This window comes from Platalea leucorodia (assembly GCF_965183815.1).
Source record: "Platalea leucorodia genome assembly, chromosome: 2".
NCBI classification, from domain to species: Eukaryota; Metazoa; Chordata; class Aves; order Pelecaniformes; family Threskiornithidae; genus Platalea; species Platalea leucorodia.
This window is the reverse complement of record NC_138824.1, coordinates 737561-757690: the sequence shown is the minus strand read 5'-3', so window position 1 is coordinate 757690 and position 20130 is coordinate 737561. Positions and strand designations below refer to the sequence as shown.

At 51.9% G+C, this 20130-nt stretch overlaps 1 protein-coding gene across 5 annotated transcripts in view; it reads left to right on the top strand.

The window, feature by feature from the left end:
• The window catches only part of STIM1 (stromal interaction molecule 1), a 109290-nt gene that overhangs the window by 26824 nt on the left and 62336 nt on the right, over nucleotides 1-20130 (top strand). For 3 of the 5 annotated variants that reach the window (XM_082304682.1, XM_082304683.1, XM_082304685.1), the window contains exon 3: nucleotides 12930-13063. In XM_082304682.1, the coding sequence (XP_082160808.1) occupies nucleotides 12930-13063 (134 nt within the window). The remainder of the gene's footprint in view (nucleotides 1-12929; nucleotides 13064-20130) is intronic. The other 2 variants (XM_082304684.1, XM_082304686.1) reach the window with 1 other exon arrangement.

Genomic DNA, 20130 nt, shown 5'->3' with positions numbered 1-20130 from the left:
TTAACCTCTGCAAGCACTGTTGTTCGTGGCAGACTGATCAGGCATTGGAGAGATATGTATCTTAGCAGGAATATTTACCACTAAAATGTTTTATGTACTTTAAACAGCACCGGGCACAGCAAGGTCGTGTGCAGGTGTGGAGCACTGCCAGGCTCAGGGATGCGCTTACGTGGGCTGCAGGGAAGCCGGCGACCTCCCGTTCGACGCGAGCACAGGACTGCTCCACCACAGGGTTTTCAGCTGGGAATAAAAAAGGGTTTCTAGACTTCCAGGCTATATTTCTAAAATAATTCCCGGTTGTGATGGTGTGCTTAGCATCTCTGCAGCCCCGGGGTGCCGCGGGTCCTGGTGGGCGCTGAGCGTGGGCTCAGGAGGAGGCTGGTGGTCGGGTGGTGCACAGCCGCATCCCTGCCCAGCCTGGGGTGCAAGCCCCAGCCCAGCGCCCCGTCAGCCCAGCGCCCCGTCAGCCCAGCGCCGCCGCGGCCTGTGGGTATCAGCATCCCTCCTGCTGCTCCCTCTGGGCTTCTGTTCCAGCACGCTGGAGTCACGGGCCAGCTCTAAGAAAGCTGGGGCAGAAATGAGCAGCAGTGCTGGGCACAGGCGTCACTTGTCAAGCTCGGATGGCCATGGGCTTTGTCCTCCATCCTGCCTTTCCCACCGCGACTTTGGAGAGGAGAGCTGTTGTTCTGGCAGTGCCTGCTGCCCGGCAGCCCAGAGCATCCAGCCTGGGGGGTCGCGGTCCCAGGTCCCGGTGCGGCTTCGGCTGCGCTGCCAGAGAGCGGGAGGTGGTTGCATCTGGCGTGGAAAAGGGCTGGGGCTCCCTGGGCTGGGGAAGAGCTCAGTTTGCTCTCTGGGTGCGCGGCCGACGCTGTGCGGGCTGGGGAATGACTTCAGAAAAGTGGCCGTTTCGGAGCACTGGTGCAGAATTGCTCTTGAGAAATCCGAGGAATTTCTAAAATATTTTTATACTGGGAAATATTTATACCTCAGTGTTAATAAACATCCGTTATATCTAAAAATAAGTAACCCTATACCAAATTTGAAGTGAAGAAGGTCACTTTTACCTAAAAGCGTTAACTGAACCTGCTGGTTATGGCCACCAGAAAGTGGAGGGGCAGGAGGGGACCCTTCCCCACTGCGCCTGCCTTCATGTGCCCTATGCAACTCTGGAGCAGGGAAATGGAGAAATACTGCCGTGCAAAAAAAGCAGAGTGATAAATCTCTTGCACATTCTATGAATTACATTTACAAATATATCTATCATTCTGAAAATACTTTAGGAATTGGGGGGGGGGCGTACTGGAATGCGTGTCTTGAGCTGGATCTGGTAATATTTTCTCTTTCATAATCTGCAACTCTTGGAGAAAACATCTGACCGGTTCCTTGCTTAACTCTGGTTCCAGTGCGGCAATGGGGCAGCCCTGCTCTCTGCACGGCCGCTGCCCTCAGAAGCTGTTTCTGCAAGGCCAGAGGGTGAAGCACGTGGAGCAGGACCGCAGGAGCTGGGAGCGAGCTCATCCGAGGCGATGAACGGGACGGAAAGTTAAGAGCTGGCTCGTTCCGCACGCGAGCGTCCGAGACCCTGCCCGGTGGAGAGGTTTATTACCCACCTGTGGTGGGGGCTGGACTGTGAGTGTTGGTCGCACAAGAAGCGCAGAGCAGGGAGGGCTCGAAGGGACGTCGTCTTTCACAGATGGACGTTCCCAGTGAATACATGGGAAGCGATGGATGCTTCCCACTGAGGGCTTGTGCCCAAGCCTGGGCTGGGCTCCTGAGATTCCCAGTTCCCGGCTCGGAGCCGGCTCAGGCAGTGCCTGTCCTCGAGCATCGCCCTGCAGCGCAGACCTCTCGTGCACCCAGCACCCTTGGCCGGCACGGCCCGTTGCTCTCGTCTCCATGAAGTGCCCACAGCGGGTCTGGGGAGCCAGGCGAGCTCTCCTTCCTCTGAGGATTCAGTCTTGGGGGAAGACTCGTTTATGCTTTCTGTCTCTTCAGGAAGACGGGCAGAGGTTGCTTATGGAAAGCTTCACACCGTGGGAGCATGAGAAAAATCGCTGCTGCTGTTACTTTGACGAACTGCAGATGCTGGTGCTCCTGGAGCCCCCTGAAGCCACAAGAGGTTTATAAAGATGGAGGAAGGAGAGGGCCTTATTTAGCCAGTGACTGGGCTTTCCTGGTGTTTGCGGTGCCGGGAGGTATCGGGTCTGTCTACACTTGGCTGAATTGTTGCACTTTTCAAATAACCCACAATATTAGCCGATTTAAGTTAATTAGTGAAACTTTACCTGTCTCCAGTGAAGGTGCTTCTGGAGAACATCAGTTGTGAAAGGACAGTCGTATTGAGTGAAGGACATCCTTAAAGTCAAATCTGGATGGCCTTCACTGTTTGGTACAGTTTTAATTATTCAATTTCGTTCGGCACAGAGGAGAAGGAATGCATAAGCAGCTAGATTACTCAGTTTATTATTATTATGAAGTAACTCAATCTCTAGTTATTTAAGCTCATTAGAACTTTTTCCTGCCCGTGGGATATTTTGGCTTTTGCTGCTCATCTGGCAGAAGGACTCAACGTGGCATTTTCTAGCTGACTCTGGGCAAAACGGCTTTGCCTTACAGGCTGGTACTACACCAGCTTTCGCTGTCTTGGTTAGACAGCCCCACAGAAGCGTTGCGCAGTCCTCGGGCCTTGAAGAAAGCAAACCAAAATTTCTCAGGAAGGAAGTACGTGAAATTGGCACTTGGAGGCCAGAACACCCAAGGGCGGGTGCTGAGGTCTGGTCTGAAGAGGTTTGAGAGCAAGGGGAAGGGCAGAACCGTACCCAAGTACTCCTCTGGCGGCGTGGGCAGGAGACGCGATGATGTACCGTAAATAGAGCAGGCCGTGTGTTGAGGCAGCACAGGCAGGAGGAGGTGCGGGCACGGCTCGGACAGGCAGATACGGGGCTGGTGGCGAGTGCTTCCCATCCCAACGGGGGGGAAGAAGTTTGTTTTGTTTGGGGGGGTGTCTGATTTGGGGAGGAGTGTGTGGTTTTAATGGGCTGGAAGGAGCAGAGTATTGGAAGAGTGGGACACCAGAGGTTTGTGGTGGAGGGATTGGGTGGAAGCGAGGGTTAAAAAGGGCTTTGCTGCTGGTCGTGGGGAAGGATGAGGATGTTGGGAAGAAATGGGATGAAGCTTTGCTGGTACTACATCAAGTAAGTTGCTGCATGGAGAAGGCTCGTTGCAATCAGTGATGAGGGAATTAATTGTAGTAAATACATGCTGAGCTTGTGCCAAGGAGAGAAGCCCATTTGTGGAAGAAATTTTGAATTTTTAGTTGGATAAGAGCTAGCAACTGTAAAACAACGTCACTTTGCTGCTTAATTCCTTCCTGCACCTGTCTTAAGCTGATGGTGGTGACCTGAAGAGGTGAGCGTCTGTAGAGCCCGGGCTCGATGGATCACCGAGGGCTTTCTCCTGCATCCGTCGCCCCTTGCGTAGCTTTGTCATCTTGATCCTGAGAGATCAGGGGATTTTCCAGGAACCGATAGCTGCCATCGGAATGGGGGGGGGCGGATTTGGCCCCGTCAATTCTGCATGAGCTGTTTCTCTGAACGCTATTATTAGATGGTTTGCGAACGTTTTTAGTTGGACCTTCCAGCAGAGGCACCCAAGGGCGTTGTTACTTTCTTTAGAAGTTTATCAGAGATCAAATGGTCTAATCTCTGGTTGTATTTGCATCTTTTCTAGACTATTTAATTTGAGTCAGGTACAGGGGTTTTGTTTTGTTTTGTTTTGTTTTTTGTTTGTTTGTTTTTTTTTTTCATCGTGCAAGCTGTTTCATTAAAGGAAAAAAGCATATCTTTGAACTCCTGCTAATACATACTTCATAGTTGGAGGTTTTCTACTAAGGCTGGCGGGTTGGGTTACTTGCGCTCGGGTGAGGAACCGGGGATCCGCAGAAGCGGTTTGCAGCACTCCGTGTAAACCCAGGTGGAAAACGGGATGGCTTCAGTGAGTTTCTATGTCACGGTCTGCTCCAGACCCCACTGTCTCAGCGGGGATGATAATTAACACAGCAGCAAGAGGACGTGAATTATTTAGTGGTGTTGAGCGAGAACGCTCTCCTCTGCTCCCGATGAAACTCCCTTCAGCTGGAATCTCCTGCCTACAAAACCCGCTGCGTAAATAACGGGCTGGAGCTCCTCGGCGCTGCGGGAGGTGGGAAGGTGGATGAGCTCCGGGTCTGCAGCGCCGGTGCATTGGGCGCGACTGATGCGGCAGCCTTCGGGAGCGGGGCGTTGTGCCCTGCCTCCGCAACTCCCAGCGGAGGAATTTTACTGCCCAGGGAGCTGGTTCGGACGGAGTGGGGAAACCGGGCGTGTGTTGAAATCCCAATTCCGTTCGACAAATTCACCTTTTGAAAAAATGGGTTTGTGTGTGAATTTTCACATGCATTTGTGGACAAGTACCACGCGTTAAACAGGGAGCAGTGGCTGACGGTTCTCTGTGTAGTAAATAATACCAAGCTGTACAGTGTAAACTTGTAGTATAAAAATACTTTGAGTACTTTTATGACAGTGGAAATGGTTGTATACTCTCCTAACTTTGTCAGGCTCTGTTGTTTGGTAATTAGAGCTAGAAAATGATGATTACCCTGCTCTTTTTTGTCTTGTTGGCCCTGCTGCTGCTCTGTAGCCTTGCAAGGTATCTCGGTTCCCTTTCATTTTCCTTGCCCCTCCAGGGGGAATGGTCGTCTCTGGATACATTCCTTACAAAACTGTTTAATGCTTTTGTTAAAATTTCTGAAGTTGTCCTTGGCTTTTTTTTTTTTTTTTTAATTGAAAACAAGAGTTTTAGGGGAGGAACCCTGAGCAAGGAAGTTAAGCCGAGTCCTTGTTTATATAAGTAAAAATATGTAAACGATTCTTCTTCCCCAAATGTAAGACCTTTTTTTTTGGCTGCCATTCCAGTGTTTAGAAAAGCGAGTTATGTAAATGACAACTCTTATAATTAAAGTGCTATCTAATCCTATCCCGATGGCTGCTCTTGCTATAAAGCTCGGTGCTACCGGAGGCAATGGGCTGCGATGGCATTAGCACAGTTTTTCAGCGTTACTAAAGATAATGGGACCTCCTTGAAGAAAATTGAGAGAACCTGGAATTAAACAAACAGGATTGTCATTAGAGGGCATCTCCCATGAGAAAGGAAAGATCTGGAATAAAATACTTTGATGTTACAGAGTCGCTGAGGCTGGCAGGGACGCCTGGGCTCGTCCTCTCCAGCCCTGCTGAAGCAGCAGAGTCACCCAGAGGTGCTTGTCCAGGGTCGTCTCCACTTGAGTTTCAACTCTCTCCGTGGATGGAGACTCCTCACCCTCTCTGGGCAACTTGTGCCAGTGCTTGACCACCCTAAAATAAATAAATAAAGGTAAAAATGCCCTTTCTGATGTTTAAGACGGGTTTCCTGTATTCTGGTTTGTGTCGTTGCCTCTTCTCCTTTCAGAGCGGGCTGGGGCTGACGGTTCAGTCGCAGCAGGAGAAGGGAAAAGACTGGACAGCATAATTTCTCCTAAGATGTTTTGTGGGACATGTCTTTCTAATCTGTTCATAAAACCAGCCCAAACTGTTTTAGTGGTCGATGTCTCTCCAGCTCTGCCTCTCTACTCTAGCACTTAGGCCTAAATGTCTGTTGATGATCTCCTGGGTGGTGGCACCCAGAGGGATGACAGCACCCTTTGGGATGGCAGCAGGGCCCCTGCTCATAGGAGATGGCATTGGAGATTGCAAGATACCTTTAGTGGGGGAGAGTGAACCCCGAGGGGCGAGGGTGGGTGGGTGCAATGGCAGGAAAAGGGATGTAAAGATGGCATGTGTTGATAGCGCCCCGCCTAGCAGGCCATCATCGCACTCTATCAGGACACCAATAGGGGGAAAAGGGACTTTTTGTCTTCTGAAAGGAAAGACTATTAAGAGATGGGGGTGGGTAGATAAAGAACAGGACTGGAGGCATAAACCAGTGAAGAGACAAAAGCCTCCTGATGACTCAGAGCGGTGGGGTGGGAGAGTCTAGTAAAGATGGTGGCGTCGGCTCCTAGGGAGACCAGAAGTCGCACCCCTACATCCTGGGGTGGTCTGCCACCGGAGAACACCCTGGGACAAGAGAGGAGGACCAAATAGCAAGTGTCTCTGTAGAAACTGCTGCAGCAAAAATCAGTGCTAGGCTTCCTGGAAGAGGAAGATGTTATTTAAACAAACCCAATTTCTCACTTGTTTCAAGGCTTTCGCTGACTGAAGGTGCCACGTGTTGTATCTGAGCGGTCCGACGAGTGTCATTGTGTGTGACCGAGGGCAAGGTGTGCTGCCTGTGAAGCCCTCATTTACATTATCAACTGGACAAGAGGAATCCAAGAGGTGACCTGGCCTTTGGATAAGTCTTTTTTTGTCTCCCTTTGGGAGACAAGGGTTATTTTTTGCTTAATTTTCCATAGATCTTAGGCGAGGTTGCTGGCCCTGGTCTTTGTTTCTTCATTTTGGGTATTTTTACAGCTGCAGCCTGTCGTCCCCTGGAGATAACGGGGAATGGCCCATGCTGTGTGGTGGGACCTCCTGACCACTCTGTTATCAGTGCAGGGTCTTCTGCTGATTCAATCACTTGTGCCCTTAGTCTGGCTTTTTCTGGCCTTGATGCAAACACCACATTCCTCCCTATTTACTGGCTTGATTGTGTTCTTGGTTATCAACACATGCCATTCTTGCAACCATTGCTTTATTGCTCTTTCTGCTGCTTTCACAGTTGTGCCTCATTCTTAATGTTTGTGTTACAAATACCCACGGGTTGGCCTTGTGGTTCCAAGAAATCTGGGCAAGATCGCTTCAGTGCACGGGACTTGTTGCCCGCATGCTGGACGGACTGCTTGGACAGACATGGTTTGGGGCTCAACAGTTGCGTGGCTATGAGGGTGTTAATAAGAATAAACCGACTCTTGTTTTATAATAACATGACCTTTCCTTCCTATAATTTGAACTTTGCCAGAGTGTTGCTACGTTCATTGCTATAATAATAAGCACAGGCTCAGAACAAGATGATCACGTAATATTTTGGGAGATATCTTTTAGCCTGATTTAATTTTTCCTTCTGAAGTCAAGTCCAAAGGCAGTACAAATGCAATGACCATCCTATGTTCCTGCTCTCTGTCATTGAGGTCAGCATGACAAATCGTTGGAGAAAAGGCCCAGCCCAAAGATCTGAGCTAATTTTGCAATAACTATGAAGAAAACTCTTGCAGGGTAGGAGAGAAAAACTAAATCTCTGCAAATCAATGTTAGGGCATCCAATAATATTTAAAATAATTCTGCCAAGTTCCTCTCCCTTGCCAGTTAAAATCCACAAAAATTACACAGACGAAAAATTGCTTTACCCTGGTTGCTGTGAAGTACTTGGAAAACATTGTGGCCGCGCTATGCAGTGCCGTTAGTCACCCTTCCACCTCCTGCGGCCAGCCGAGGTGTCGTGGAGGAACGGAGGCTTCCTGGCACGCCCGAGCAGGGAAACGCCGATGTCGCCTCCTGAGCGGCCGCCGTCCCTCACGCCCTGCCCGCCACGGCGTTGTCCCTGGCTGCTGCTTCGGTTGCCGTGTGTGGCTGTGCCAGATGTTTTTCCCAGGTCCAGCGGCAGGCTCCGTCAGTCCGGGTGTCCCTCATCTCCACCGGCTTCCCACGGCAGCTGGCCCTGAGCGGCACAGGGTGAGGAGAGCCCCGCCGTGCCGGGGAAGGGAGAGCTCTCTCTGCTCGCTCACTTGCTGCTTTTGGCCACCACTTTGTAGGGCTGCTGGACTTCCCTGGCCGTACGGATGGCCACAACCCAGAATAAGCCTCCCAAGGTTTGTGAAGCAGCAGGACACCAGCAGTGCCTCTTCGGAAACGTACAAGTAGTCTCCATCGTTGCCCAGGTCATCTTGCCATATCTAGTAGGAGCAGCAGTATGTTCCAGCGCTTATTTTCTTCTTCGTCAGCTAAGGAATGCAGAAAACCAAAACTTTAGATGGAGCCGCATGGCTGGTGCCCCGGCGCAGTATTTGCCAAGCCGGACCCAAAGGGAAGGGTCTCGTTCAGACTCGGGTTCGGTTGTGGGAGCTGGTGCGGGGACCCAGCTCCGTGTCCAGCAGCTGGGGCACAGCGACTTGGCAGCAGAGGGAGGAATCGCTCCTTTTATGCGTTTTTCTGTTTCTTACAAACATTTTATGTGATGTTTCCTTAGGCAAGCTTCAAAGAACCTGATTTACTCAGTTCTGGATAAATTTGGGGGTTTTGGAGGGGGGGTTGTTTTGTGTTTTGGTTTTTGGTTGTTTTTTTTTTAACTGAAGTCAGCAAAGGATGAAGGGACAGCACAGGCGTGTGAGGTAATCTGGCCTGGAGAGAGAGAAAATGGCTGTTAATGTAAAATAGTTTGGTAGAGATGGTTGAATCTTTGCATTGGGAAATAAAGCAGCACGTGGCCTCTTAGAGCGCCCTGCTCGGTGTGTCTGAAGCTAAACTGGTTTATATTTTCCCCTGTTTTTTCACAACTATACAAGGTAGAAGAAGGAGATTGTGCCAAAAATAATAATAGTTATCCCAAATTATGTCAGTTCCAGGCCCGGCAATACTTGTGACTCCCAGAAGTGCTCCGATACGTGTTGTCGTTGATCACAATGCCCTAAAAAGAAGTCACCGAAGAAGACCCGACCGCGAGTGGCTGGGTACGGGGTGGGTGGAGGAGCAGGGGGCTGGGGGGCTGCTACAGCCCGAGGGAGCGGAGCACAGCCGGGGCTTTACTCTGGCTGCGATGGGGGCACCCCGCAGCAGCCCCGTGGGTGAAGTGCGTTAACGTGGACTTCTGCTCAGCCAGGTGTACGCAGCCGGGAGCTGCTTCTGATGAGGTTCACATTAAAGCATCGACGTCCGTGGATGATGTTGGGCCGAAGCCAGCCAAGAGCTGCTGTGGTGGTGTCACCTACGCATCCACGTTCCCTGATGCGCATCTGTGCGTACCTATAGTCTGATTTCTCGTCGGTGCTATTTTGCAGCAGTAGATTGTACGGCATGTCTTCTCCCAGCGTTAAATCATGAGATCAATCCGTTTCCCTCCCTAAAGGATGATCGGGTGTTTGTGCCAGAGAGCCCATTTTTAAAAACCTGCTTTTGTAACAAAAACGGGTGCCTGCCCTTGCTAAATATGGTTTGTCTATGGGTTACCAAAGGCCACCTTAGCGAAGAGTAGCGTGTCTGGAGGGCCGTGGTGCCTGACGCTCTGCGCTTGTTAGCGGGAGGGCTTGCTGTGCTGCTCTAGAGCAGGGCTGAGGCCGTACGTACTGGGGACGTGCGCTGGCGTCGGCATGGGCTGCCGGCAGCTCTGCCTGCGGCGGCCCTGAGTCACGGAGCCGGATCTGAAGAACCCATTGGGACGGTTTGCTCACCAGGTTTGAAAAAGAGAGACTTTTAGGTACGAGCAGAACCTGCTCTGACCCGCTCTGTGCGTGATCGGGGCGCCCGCACTGCAGCCGTGCCAGAAGCTCCGGGGGCTGCAGCAGCGTCGCTGCCTGCTGCGCCTGCCGTAGAGGTCTTGAGGGCTTATCTTGCCCGTTTTTACCCCAGTCTTGGAGATTAGAAGTACGTTCTTCTTAAAAAGCTATAAAGGATAGACCAGACATGGAATTTCAGGGCAATTCTAGTTCTGACGATCTTTTGCTTTGTAGTTGCGAGGGCTTTCGCTCTTTCCTGGCGCGGTGACGAGTGCCCTGGGCTCCCAGCCTGGGGGGGTGACAATGACAGCTACCCATACCGAACCGTTGTTATTGGCAAAGTGTAAATGGATTTGGATATTTAACGAGGGCAATTTTTAGCACACACGCATAAGGTGCAGTTGTTTACCTAAGGTACAGGTAAATTTTCTTGATGGTTTATCAAGCACCTCGAGGACATCCCTTTTCTCTGGAGCGCCGAAGGAGGATCGGTGGTCGGTGGTTAGGATCGCCTGGGCGTTGCACACAAGCTCGGTAAGCTGAGCAGGGTACCTTACTTAAAAACCAACCAACCAAAACCCCACAAAACCCCTTTCAATTTATAGTGTATGATACTATGCATCGGCATATAAAATTAGTTCAGTATTTGAAAGATGCTAGTGGAAAATCTATAGCTAAGATCGTGGATACATGGGTGCATATGTGTATATATAAACACACCAGAAATAACGGGTACAAGCGTAATACAAGAGCTTGGTCTGATTTGAATAACGCTCTGACATCCAAGTGGGTTTTGAGTGATTTGGTTTTAAGCAGAATATGACTTTAAAGAACATAATTTATTCTGCTGCAGAGAAGTAAAGTTAAAATTAAATTCCTGATCCTTGGCTTACGTCCCTCAAAATTAAAACCCCCTGAATTTTATTCAGCCTCCTATTAGGGACACATAAATAACAAAGTGGTTGTGTGCCACCTATTTAGTGTGGGGACGTAAGATGAGGAAAAGCAACGGTTAAAGGTAGGAAAACAGCCTTACATTTACATGACATTCCAGTTTGTTTGGTTTTTTTAACTGAGTTTTTACAAATATTTAAGAATAAGTTGGCTTATGGCTGAAGCTGCACTGAGTTTGGAAACTTTGGTAGCTGCTATAGCGTAAACTGCAGGTATCCATTCAGGGTATCTCGGCTTGATCGTCTGGTCTCATGGACACTTAAAGTTCTGGTTGTTGTTTTGGGGGTTGGTTGGTTTGGTTTTGTTTGGTTAACCAATCTAGAAGGGCTGACGGATGGGCTTCCACAGTGCAATCTAGAAGTGCAGATGGCATCAGCGGCTATCAGTCTGGTTTCCTCCACGTGGAAGGCTCTGTGCTTACTGACATTTAGAGCAGAAGAGGCTCTTTCAGTTGGAAGGGACCTACAATGACCATCTAGTCCAACTGCCTGACCACGTCGGGGCTGACCACAAGTTAAAGCACATTATTAAGAGCATTGTCCGAATGCCTCTTGAACACCGACAGGCATGTGGAGATCAGTGCTGTTACAAACCACAGACTGGGAAGGGATCTCTGGGGTCCATCTGGTCCCAACCCCCTGCTCAAGCAGGGCCACCCAGATCCGGTGGCCCAGGACCGTGTCCGGATGGTTTTGAGTATCTCCAAGGACGGGACTCCACCACCTCCCTGAGCCACCTGTGCCAGGGCTCGGGCACCCTCACAGTGAAAAGCGCTCCCGATGTTCAGAGGGACCCTCCTGTGTTCCCGTGTGTGCCCGTGGCCTGCGGGCCTGGCACTGGGCACCGCTGGGAAGAGCCTGGCTCCGTCCTCCTGGCAGCCTCCCCGCAGGTGTTGCTGTCCAGGGCTGAGACCCCTGGGGCCGTCTCGTCTGCAGGCTGAACAGCCCCAGCCCTCTCAGGTGAGGGTCCCCTCCCTCGACCTGCTGGCCACGCTCCTCCCCACGCAGCCCCTTGGCCACCTCTGCTCGTGGCCAGCTTGGTGCCCACCAGGACCTTCTGCTTTCCAGGCGGGTGGCCCCAGCCCGTGCTGGTGCCTGGGCTTGTTCCCCAGGGGCAGGACCGCAGCAGGGCTATTGGCAGGCAGGGCTGGTAGCGCGAGTCCTCAACGTCACAAGCAAATGGACTGCGTGGATTTTTAAATGTGGTAGGTAACACACATTCTGTCAGAACCTCTGTTTAAGAGGCTTTTGGACTTCGTCTAGGAATTTTGTTTTCCGTAGGGATCGTGTAGTGTGTGCTAAAATAATTAAAATAATTTTTAAAGACTTGTGCATATTTAATGTTCAAAAGTCTTTTGTATTGATAGTGAATCCGAGTGCTCGCTAGTTGTGTGGAGGTGCGGCAGAGAGGTGGATAGTCCAAATGATGATCTTTGACGGCAGGGTGAGTGCGTGCCCAGCTGTTCCCAGCGGGTACAGCGTGATAGCAGCAGGAGGAGAAAATCCATCTACTTTTCCTGTAAATAAGCTTGTCTTACCTTGAGAGGATCATCTTGGTGTTCGGTTTGAGCTCGTACGTAATTCGGACTTTTCTGCTTAAATTCCTAGGAGTTCAGTCTGAACTCTCTCTGGTTTTTTGAACATGAGACCTTTCTGATGGGAACTGGGCCAGGAGCTATTAAACTGGTTTCACAGCGATCTCGGAGCAGTCACCCGTGGATAATTCTTAATCATTATCTGCTTACAGTGAATCTGATAGAGCCTCTGTGAAACAAAAGGGGGTTTCTTAAATCGTGTCGTACAAAGAGCTCACCTTTGGGGGATGTTCTCAGTGCCTGGCATCCCTGCCTGCGTCTCGGTGCCGCAGCGTTGGTCTGCGGTCGTCGCGGTGAGTCACGCGTCGCCACGCGGCAGTGCCATAGAAGGGGTGGATCAGCCACGTTGGGTGCTTATGTGGACTCAGGCCTGCAGCAAAATTTAAAGTGTTATTCTTGAAACATAGAAAAATATGTGAAAGCAAGCCAGAAAAATCCATTTCATAATCAGGAAGAAGGCTAACTTTTTTTAATTGACATGTTATATAAACATACAACTCTTACTCTCAAAATGTCCTAGCTGGACGCCGTGCCAACACTAACAATCTCCAAGTGAGCAGCGAAGCTTGCGAAATAGGAGGTAGAATCGAGCTGCGGTCCTCCCCTTGCCCTGCCAGCGGGGCAGGGTGGACCCCGGGCCCCGGCTGCGAGACCTGGGCAGGCCGGGGCGGTGGGAATGCTGAAGAAGCTGACCTGGAGAAGAGCAGCCACGACCTACCCTTTGCTGTTGGGGATTTCGTAGGACTCCGGCTGTTGCACGCACGCCTGCTGTGAATGACAGCACTGCGATGCTTTCTCTAGCGCTCAGCGAGGGCTTTTCAAACACAAGGAGCTTAGTGAGAAAACACGATGGCGATATTTTTGGTACAGGCTGCCTAACGTTGCTGTTTTCTTCCTCAGCAGAATTCTGCCGCATTGACAAGCCCTTGTGCCATGATGAAGACGAGCAGCTCAGCTTCGAAGCTGTCCGCAACATCCACAAGCAGATGGACGACGATGCCAACGGCAACGTGGACGTAGAGGAGAGCGACGAGGTTAGTGCTCGGCTGCTTTGCCGTCCTTCTCCCACGCAGCGCTCTGCTCTCGTAGAGGGCTGCTCTCTTACGGGCAATGCTGATGTGGCGGGGTGCCTGGAATTCAGGTGTGCGAGCTCGTAGGCTGTTGGCTGCCTATCTCCTCGTCTGGCGGAGGAAGCAGTGTGCCATCTTCAGCCAAGCTTCTGATCCAAACGCTGTATTTCAGTACTGTAATCTTTCGTGTCTACGGCTCTTCCTCTGTCCTGGGGGTTTCTAGCCCCTTAATCTTTTTCTACACACAAGGTATTATCAACTTATTTCAACACTGAAAGACAGGAAGGTTGGCTTACATGATTGTTGTTATTATTTCATTCCTTTTTTAATTGTGGGGTTGGGAAACACCTCTGAATTCTGATCGAGCCTCTCTGTCACTGTTGAGCAAACATGCTGGCTGCTGTCTCCTTCACAGTACAGGGTTTACTACGTTCTTCCACCAAGCCAGCTGAAACAGTTACAGTACCTGTGTGCATACTGCTGGAAAAAGGAACAATTTTTTGTTGTCTTGGCCTTGGAGATTTTAGCTAATAACTTTATTGAAGAGAAATAAAATTGTTGTTTTCTTACATAAGCACCAATAGAAATAAGTGACTACCAGAAAAGGGGAAGCTGTTGTATTATATATATAATAATACATAATGTTGCCTCAGTTGCAGTGGTTGCTGGTTTAGAAGGCTCTGTTCAAGATGAGGAATTCTGTCTTATAAGGAATCTGGCATCTAAATAGGAAAGTCAAAGTGTTGGAAGCTAACAGAAAGCAGACTGGTGAAGGGATCTGCTGCCAGTCACAGGCAGTGCTCCGGTCCTAGTTCATAGAATCACAGAAGAGTTTGGGTTGGAAGGGTCCTTTAAAGGTCATTTAGTTCCAACCCCCCCGCCATGGGCAGGGACATCTTCAACCAGATCAATCATGGAATCATAGAACACCAGGCTGGAAGGGACCCCAAGGATCATCTGGTCCAACCTTTCCGGCACAATCTAGACGAGATGGCCCAGCACCACGTCCAGCTGAGTCTTAAACGTGTTCAGCGTAGCAGAGCCAACCCCTTCCCTGGGGAGATTATTCCCATGATTGACTGTTCTCATGGTGAAAAATTCACCTCTCGTGTCCCATCGGAATCTCCCTGGGAGTAACTTGTACCCGTTACCCCTTGTCCTCACCATGGGACTCCTTGTAAAAAGGGAGTCTCCATCTGCTTTGTAGCTCCCCTTTAAGCACTGGTCCATGGTGATGAGATCACCTCTCAGCCTCCTTTTCTCAAGGCTGAACAAGCCCAGCTCTCAGCCTGTCCCCACACGGCAGGTGCCCAGACCGCTGGTCACCTTGGTGGCCCTTCTCTGGACCCCTCCAGCCTGCCCACATCTTTTCTGTACAGCAGGGACCAGCACTGTGCACAGGATTCCAGGTGTGGCCTGACAAGCGCCGAGTAGAGAGGGATCACGACTTCTTTCTCTCCGCTGGTGATGCCCTTTTGATGCAGCCCAGCCTCCTCTTGGCCTCTCGGCCGCAGCAGCACCCCGCTCGCTCACGTTGAGCCTCCTGCCCGCCAGGACCCCCAGGTCCCTCTCCACGGAGCTGCTCCCCAGCCAGGTGGGTCCCAGGCTGAGCTGCACTCCTGGATTATGTTTTCCCAGGTGCAAGACCCTACACTTGTCCTTGTCAAACTTCATAAGGTTCTTGTTAGCCCACTCCTCCAGCCTGTCCAGATCTTCCTGCAGGGGGGCTCTCCCTTCCAGAGTGTCCACTTCCCCACTCAGTTTGGTGTCATCTGCGAACATCAGGTTACTCACAGCCCCGTCCAGCCTGGCCTTGGATGCTTCCAGGGATGGGGCATCTCCCACCTCTCTGGGCAACCTGGGCCAGTGTCTCACCACCCTCAGCGTGAAACATTTCTTCCTTCCGTCCAGTCTGAATCTCTCCTCTTTCAGTTTAAAACCATCCCCCCTTGTCCTGTCGCAGCAGGCCCTGCTAAAAAGCCTGTCCCCCCCTTTCTCACAAGCCCCCGTTAAGCACGGCAAGGCCGCAATCAGCTCTGCCCGCAGCCTCCTCCTCCCCAGGCTGAACCCCCCCAGCTCTCAGCCTGGCCTCACAGCAGAGCTGGGCCACCCTCGGACCATCGCTGGGGCCTCCCCTGGCCCCGCTCCCACAGCTCCATGTCCTTCCCGTGCTGAGGACCCCCGAGCTGGACGCGGGGCTCCAGGGGGGTCTCCCCAGAGCGGAGCAGAGGGGCAGTTCTCCCAATCCCTCAATCCGCAGCAAAACCGCTGCCCAGCAAGGGACGCGCTGCCTGTCCTGGCCTTGCCGCTGGGCTCAGGAGGGCGATGCACAGCTCTGGAGCTACGCAAGTTGCTTGAAGGGTGGAGGCGTCGGTCTCGTGCCAAATCCCCGTCCTGCGACTGGGGCTGGGCTGCGCTGGGAGCAGGGGCTGTTGAATGGTCTGAATTCTTGGCCCTGGCAGGAGGCGAGCCAGGGGCTGCTGAGGCCGCTGCGGGTGGTGAGCCGGTGCCCAGCGTGCGCCTGGCCGGCGGTGGACACTGGGGCTGGCAGCCGCGCGCGCTGCGCTGTGGAGCTCTGCTGAATGCGCCCTCCGCACCTCGGGGCTTTGCCCGATGAAGATGTCGGTGGGTGTTTTGTAGGCTCAGGCAAGACGGCTTGTGGGAGAACCTGATACAATCTCTGTGTGGGGTTGGGAGTTTACAAAATTGTCATCTACTGCTTCTGAACCAAAAGGCATCTTTTTTTTTTTTTTTTTTCCCTCCCCCCGTTCTGACGCAGGTGACAAAGTGAAGGCGTGTGCCAGCCTGCACAGCGCTGTCCTCTGGGAACCGCACACCAGCCGGTCCTTCCCGAGCCCTTCTCCCGGGTGCTTCATTCCCACTTCTCACATAAGGAAACCGCAGTCCAGGGGGGTTATATCTCCCACTCAAACTAATGTAGCAGTTCAGTTTATTGGGCAAATCCAGCCATCAGGAGGGCTCTTCAGTTCCCTGGGAGGTGACAGTCTGCAGGGACGTGGCACCGCAGCCTGGAGCTGAGCTCCCTGTTCATGAGGAGCCAGCAGTGTTAGTTGGCTGTTCCCGGCTTACAGTGCTGTTCCCTCTGCCTAAATCCCATTTTGCAGAGTAATTGAAACAAATGAAAAGCTTTCAGTTGCATTTCCTAAAATTCGGTGTTTTCCCTGGAGGCAGTGCTCTGCTCAGCATTGCTTTGGAGCTGCAGCTCTGCCTCTCCTGCTGACTCCTGGGGTAGCCTCGGGCAAATTGATTCACTTGGTGCATCCTACTCGCCTGTTATTACGTTGAGGATAAGCCTCATGTTGGTAGGGTTGGGCATGAACCAGCAATTTTTATGTCTCTCTGAGCAAATCTTGCCCTCTGTCTCGGTGGACAAGTTGAGAGCTTATCGTACAAGCACTACCAGTCTTATCTGTCCAGAGCCTTCGTACCGTCGGTTCATTTTCCAGCAGAGATATTGCCATTGTATGAGTAATACAATTTATTTCTCTAAAAGGCCTGAGAACCACTGCCTTGCTGCCATTACTAGTCAGTCTTCAAACCCCTCATAGCTGGATCAGAGCGATGCCCGAGCCCCTTGCATCGCTCGTCTCGGTCCCCGCAGCTCTCCTCCGGTTTCTGGTGCGTGCGTTATCCCTTCCCGCTCGTTAGAAGCAGAGCTGCCAGGACGGTGTTGCTGAGCTTGGTGATCAGACCGAGCGTGTCCCTGGGGGCAGTTCTCGCAGTCCCCCTCTCCCGGGCGCTCCCAGCAGTCTCCTGTTAATTTTCCCCCTGCCCGTACCGGTTGCTGCCTCTCACTCTTTGCCATCCGCTGCCAGGAGACATTGATTCCCGCGGTGCTTAACCGCGCGCGTTATCTCCCCCGCTCACCCAAACGGGACTCGTTGTCGCGTTAGTCCCCAGCTCCCTTCCCGAGACCCACGCTGCGCTGCCTGCGGGGAGCGGAGCGCGGCGCCGTGCCGTCGTGTCGCGGGTTAGCCCTCGCCGGTGCCCGAGGGCCGCCCTGGGCTTACCGCAGCCGCCGCTGTGCCCTTCACCGCTTCTGTCATCGGTAGTGTTGTTTTCTGAGTGCTTTGGGACAGGAATTGTGTCTGAGTAGTGTTCTGGGGAATTCTGCGGTTGTCACAAGCTTCCCAGCAAAAGGTGGTGGTTCTCCTTAGAAAGGAAGGAGATGATGGCGTTTCTGTTGCTTAACGGAAAAAGCTTTTTTCTGTTACTTCTGCTGTTAATGACTGGATATGGGTAGTTTGAAGAAGTAGATAAATGTGGAATTTTTCATAGAAGGAAGTTTGGGTTTTGTAAAAATTTGTTCTGGCTAATAGAGGCAGCCTGTATGAATTGACTTCTTTCCTGTAATTTACCTGTGCACCAAAATGCTGCTGTCGGGGTATGACAAATCGGATAGTCCCCAGGAAAACCCATCCTTCTCCCGCCAGCCCTGAGCGTGGCCCAGCGCCAGGCTCTGCCGTCAGAGCCGCGTTCTGGCTGTCGGCGCGTGCCGCGATGCGGGGTTTTGCTGGCGGGAGGAGGAAACCCGGAGGCTGGCAAAGGCAGCCAGGTGTTAAACTGAGCCCGGCGGATGCTGAAACCCTGAGGAGCGGCGACCCTGGTGAGTGATCGGCCAGGCGCAGCCGGCGGCAGCCACGATGGCCCGACGGCACACGGGCACCGGCACCCGGGCACCACGCAGCTGCCGGCGGCCCGGGGCGGGAGCTCGGCTGTGCCTCCCCCGGCGCGGAGCTGGTGCCGCTCGCGGGGGCTCACCGGGAAGCGCGCGTCGCAGCGCGGTGGTGCGTGCCTGACCTGTGAATGGAAACGAGGACACCCCTGCGGTTGTTGCGATGGCTCTTTCCCTCCTGCCAGCCGGCTGCTTTTCACAAGTGACCTGTGACGACTGTCTTTGGCTTCAAGATGGAAGAAAATAAGCAAAATAAAATATAAACCACAGTTCGCAGCACAACCTAGTCAAGATTTTAAATATGCGTCTTTTTCTGAGAATTGAAGATAGTTTTTCCCTGGTTTCCCTTTTATACTCAACGAGCGTGCTGTGCACTTCATGTGCAAATACTGCTGTCCAAGGAAGACACTTGTGTGCACAGGCAGGTCTCCGCGGCTGGCAGTGAATTAGTATTTATATCTGTTTACCTATTGACAAAATGAAGTATTGCCGTGACGCCAAGTTATGCCTGGTGGGCTTGGCAGTGTTAGGTTTACGGGTGGACTCGATGATCTTAGAGGTCTTTTCCAACCTAAATGATTCTATGATTCTATAAATACAGTTACAAGCTTCACCTCTGCTAAGCTTGAAACTTTTATTAAAGTTGCATTAAGTTAAACTTTCAATAAAGGCTTTGAAGCCACTGAAAAAGGCATTTCAAGAATTTTCCTTGGTGAGCCAGCTACTGCCTGAGCGCTCGGTTTCTCTGCTGTCAGGGTTATCAGCTCTAACCCCCGTGTGCACCCTGTAGTCGTGTTTTAACTCCCTGTCTTTGGTGGCGGGACAGCTGCCGGAGACAGTATTTGAAAGAATGCAAGAGGCTCAAATTTAAGCCTTTTATGGCTTTTACATTTAATCTTCATGCACCCTTCTTTCAGCATGCAAAGCTCTCCCCGTGGGAGTGGGCGTAGAGGATGGCATGGCATCTCAATGTCCGTAAAGTTTTTAGAAAGCGATGCGGACACTGACCCAGGAGGGAGCGTGTTACGGCAAGGCGCTCGGGGCTCCCGGCAGCGGGGCCGGGGGAGCACCGGCTGCGCGGGGCACGGCCGGAGAGGGGCGAGCACCTCCCTGCCCGGGGGCCGATGGGACCCGCCGGCCGCCCTGCAGCGGGCGAGGGAGGGCTCTGGGGGCGGCTGGGGAGCCTCGCCGGGCTCGCAGGGTGGTTGGGTGGGACGGTACCTCGGGAGGCCTCCGTTTGGAGGGTACTGATGTACGGGTGGAAGCTCTTGCAATGCCGTGATGCAAACAGATGCTCTGAGTAATCTCCCTTTAGTGTAGGTTTATATACTTGGGTTTTATTTTTTAATAAGTGGACTTGCAGCAGAAAAAAGTGAGCTAACTAACGTCTTAATGGAGTTTCCGAACAGAAGATGTTGGTGACCGGTCAGCGTTGCACAGAGATTGAGCTGAGCTGGATGAGTTGCCTGGTAAACCCCCGTTCTCCGCTCTTTGCCTTTCTGTTCATCTCATATTAATTCCTTTAATTAAAAAAAAAGAAGCTTCCTCTGTTGAGGATAAGGCCGAGGTAATTTTGAAGCTTGGGTTTAATCACCTGTTCTCCAGGAGCGTTTGCAAGCTTCAGCAGAGACCGCGGGCCTCGCAGACGCCGGTCGTGGAGGCGCGTGCTGAAACGCCCGCCCGCGGCGCGTGGTCCCCGCGCTGGGAGCGCAGGGCAGGGGGACGCCCGCGCAGGGTGCTCGGCCGCGGGAGAGCAAGCCCTTCGCTTCCCTGCCAGCGTTTCCTTCTCGGTTGGGAACTTCGTATTAGCAGTTGCTCTCTGTCTGTCTCTTTGGGGGTAAGTTACGGGTACGTTTTGTTTGGATTGAAAGACCTGACTGGGTAGAAAGGGAGAAACAGATAACTGTATTTTTAAAATATTCTAAATATAGGTGAAATTTTGTCCAACAACTTCATGCTGTCCTTAAATCATCGCTGCATTTTTCCTTTCTGGAAGTGAATTTTCAATGAAGTTTAAGATGACATCAGTGACCTTGATTAAAATGAAAGAACTGTCCCTTATGGGGAAATCTTCTAATTAGCAATCTATTTCTGCCCTGCGCGCTCACTCCAAAGGCAGCTCCAGCTGTTTAGGGGCAACTCTGATGTAGGTTCACGCTGACGAGCCTCTCGGATGCCGTTAGCCTGGTTTCCGAAGGAAACAGATTTGTGTTATTGCTCGGTCAGCCCCTGCCTCCTCTCAACCTCTGGTCCCGCTGCCTGGGGTCAGGCGCCTTGGCAGGAAAGAGGGCTTGAAGGGAAAAGTTTTCTGCAACTTTAATGAAAATGGGTAGCT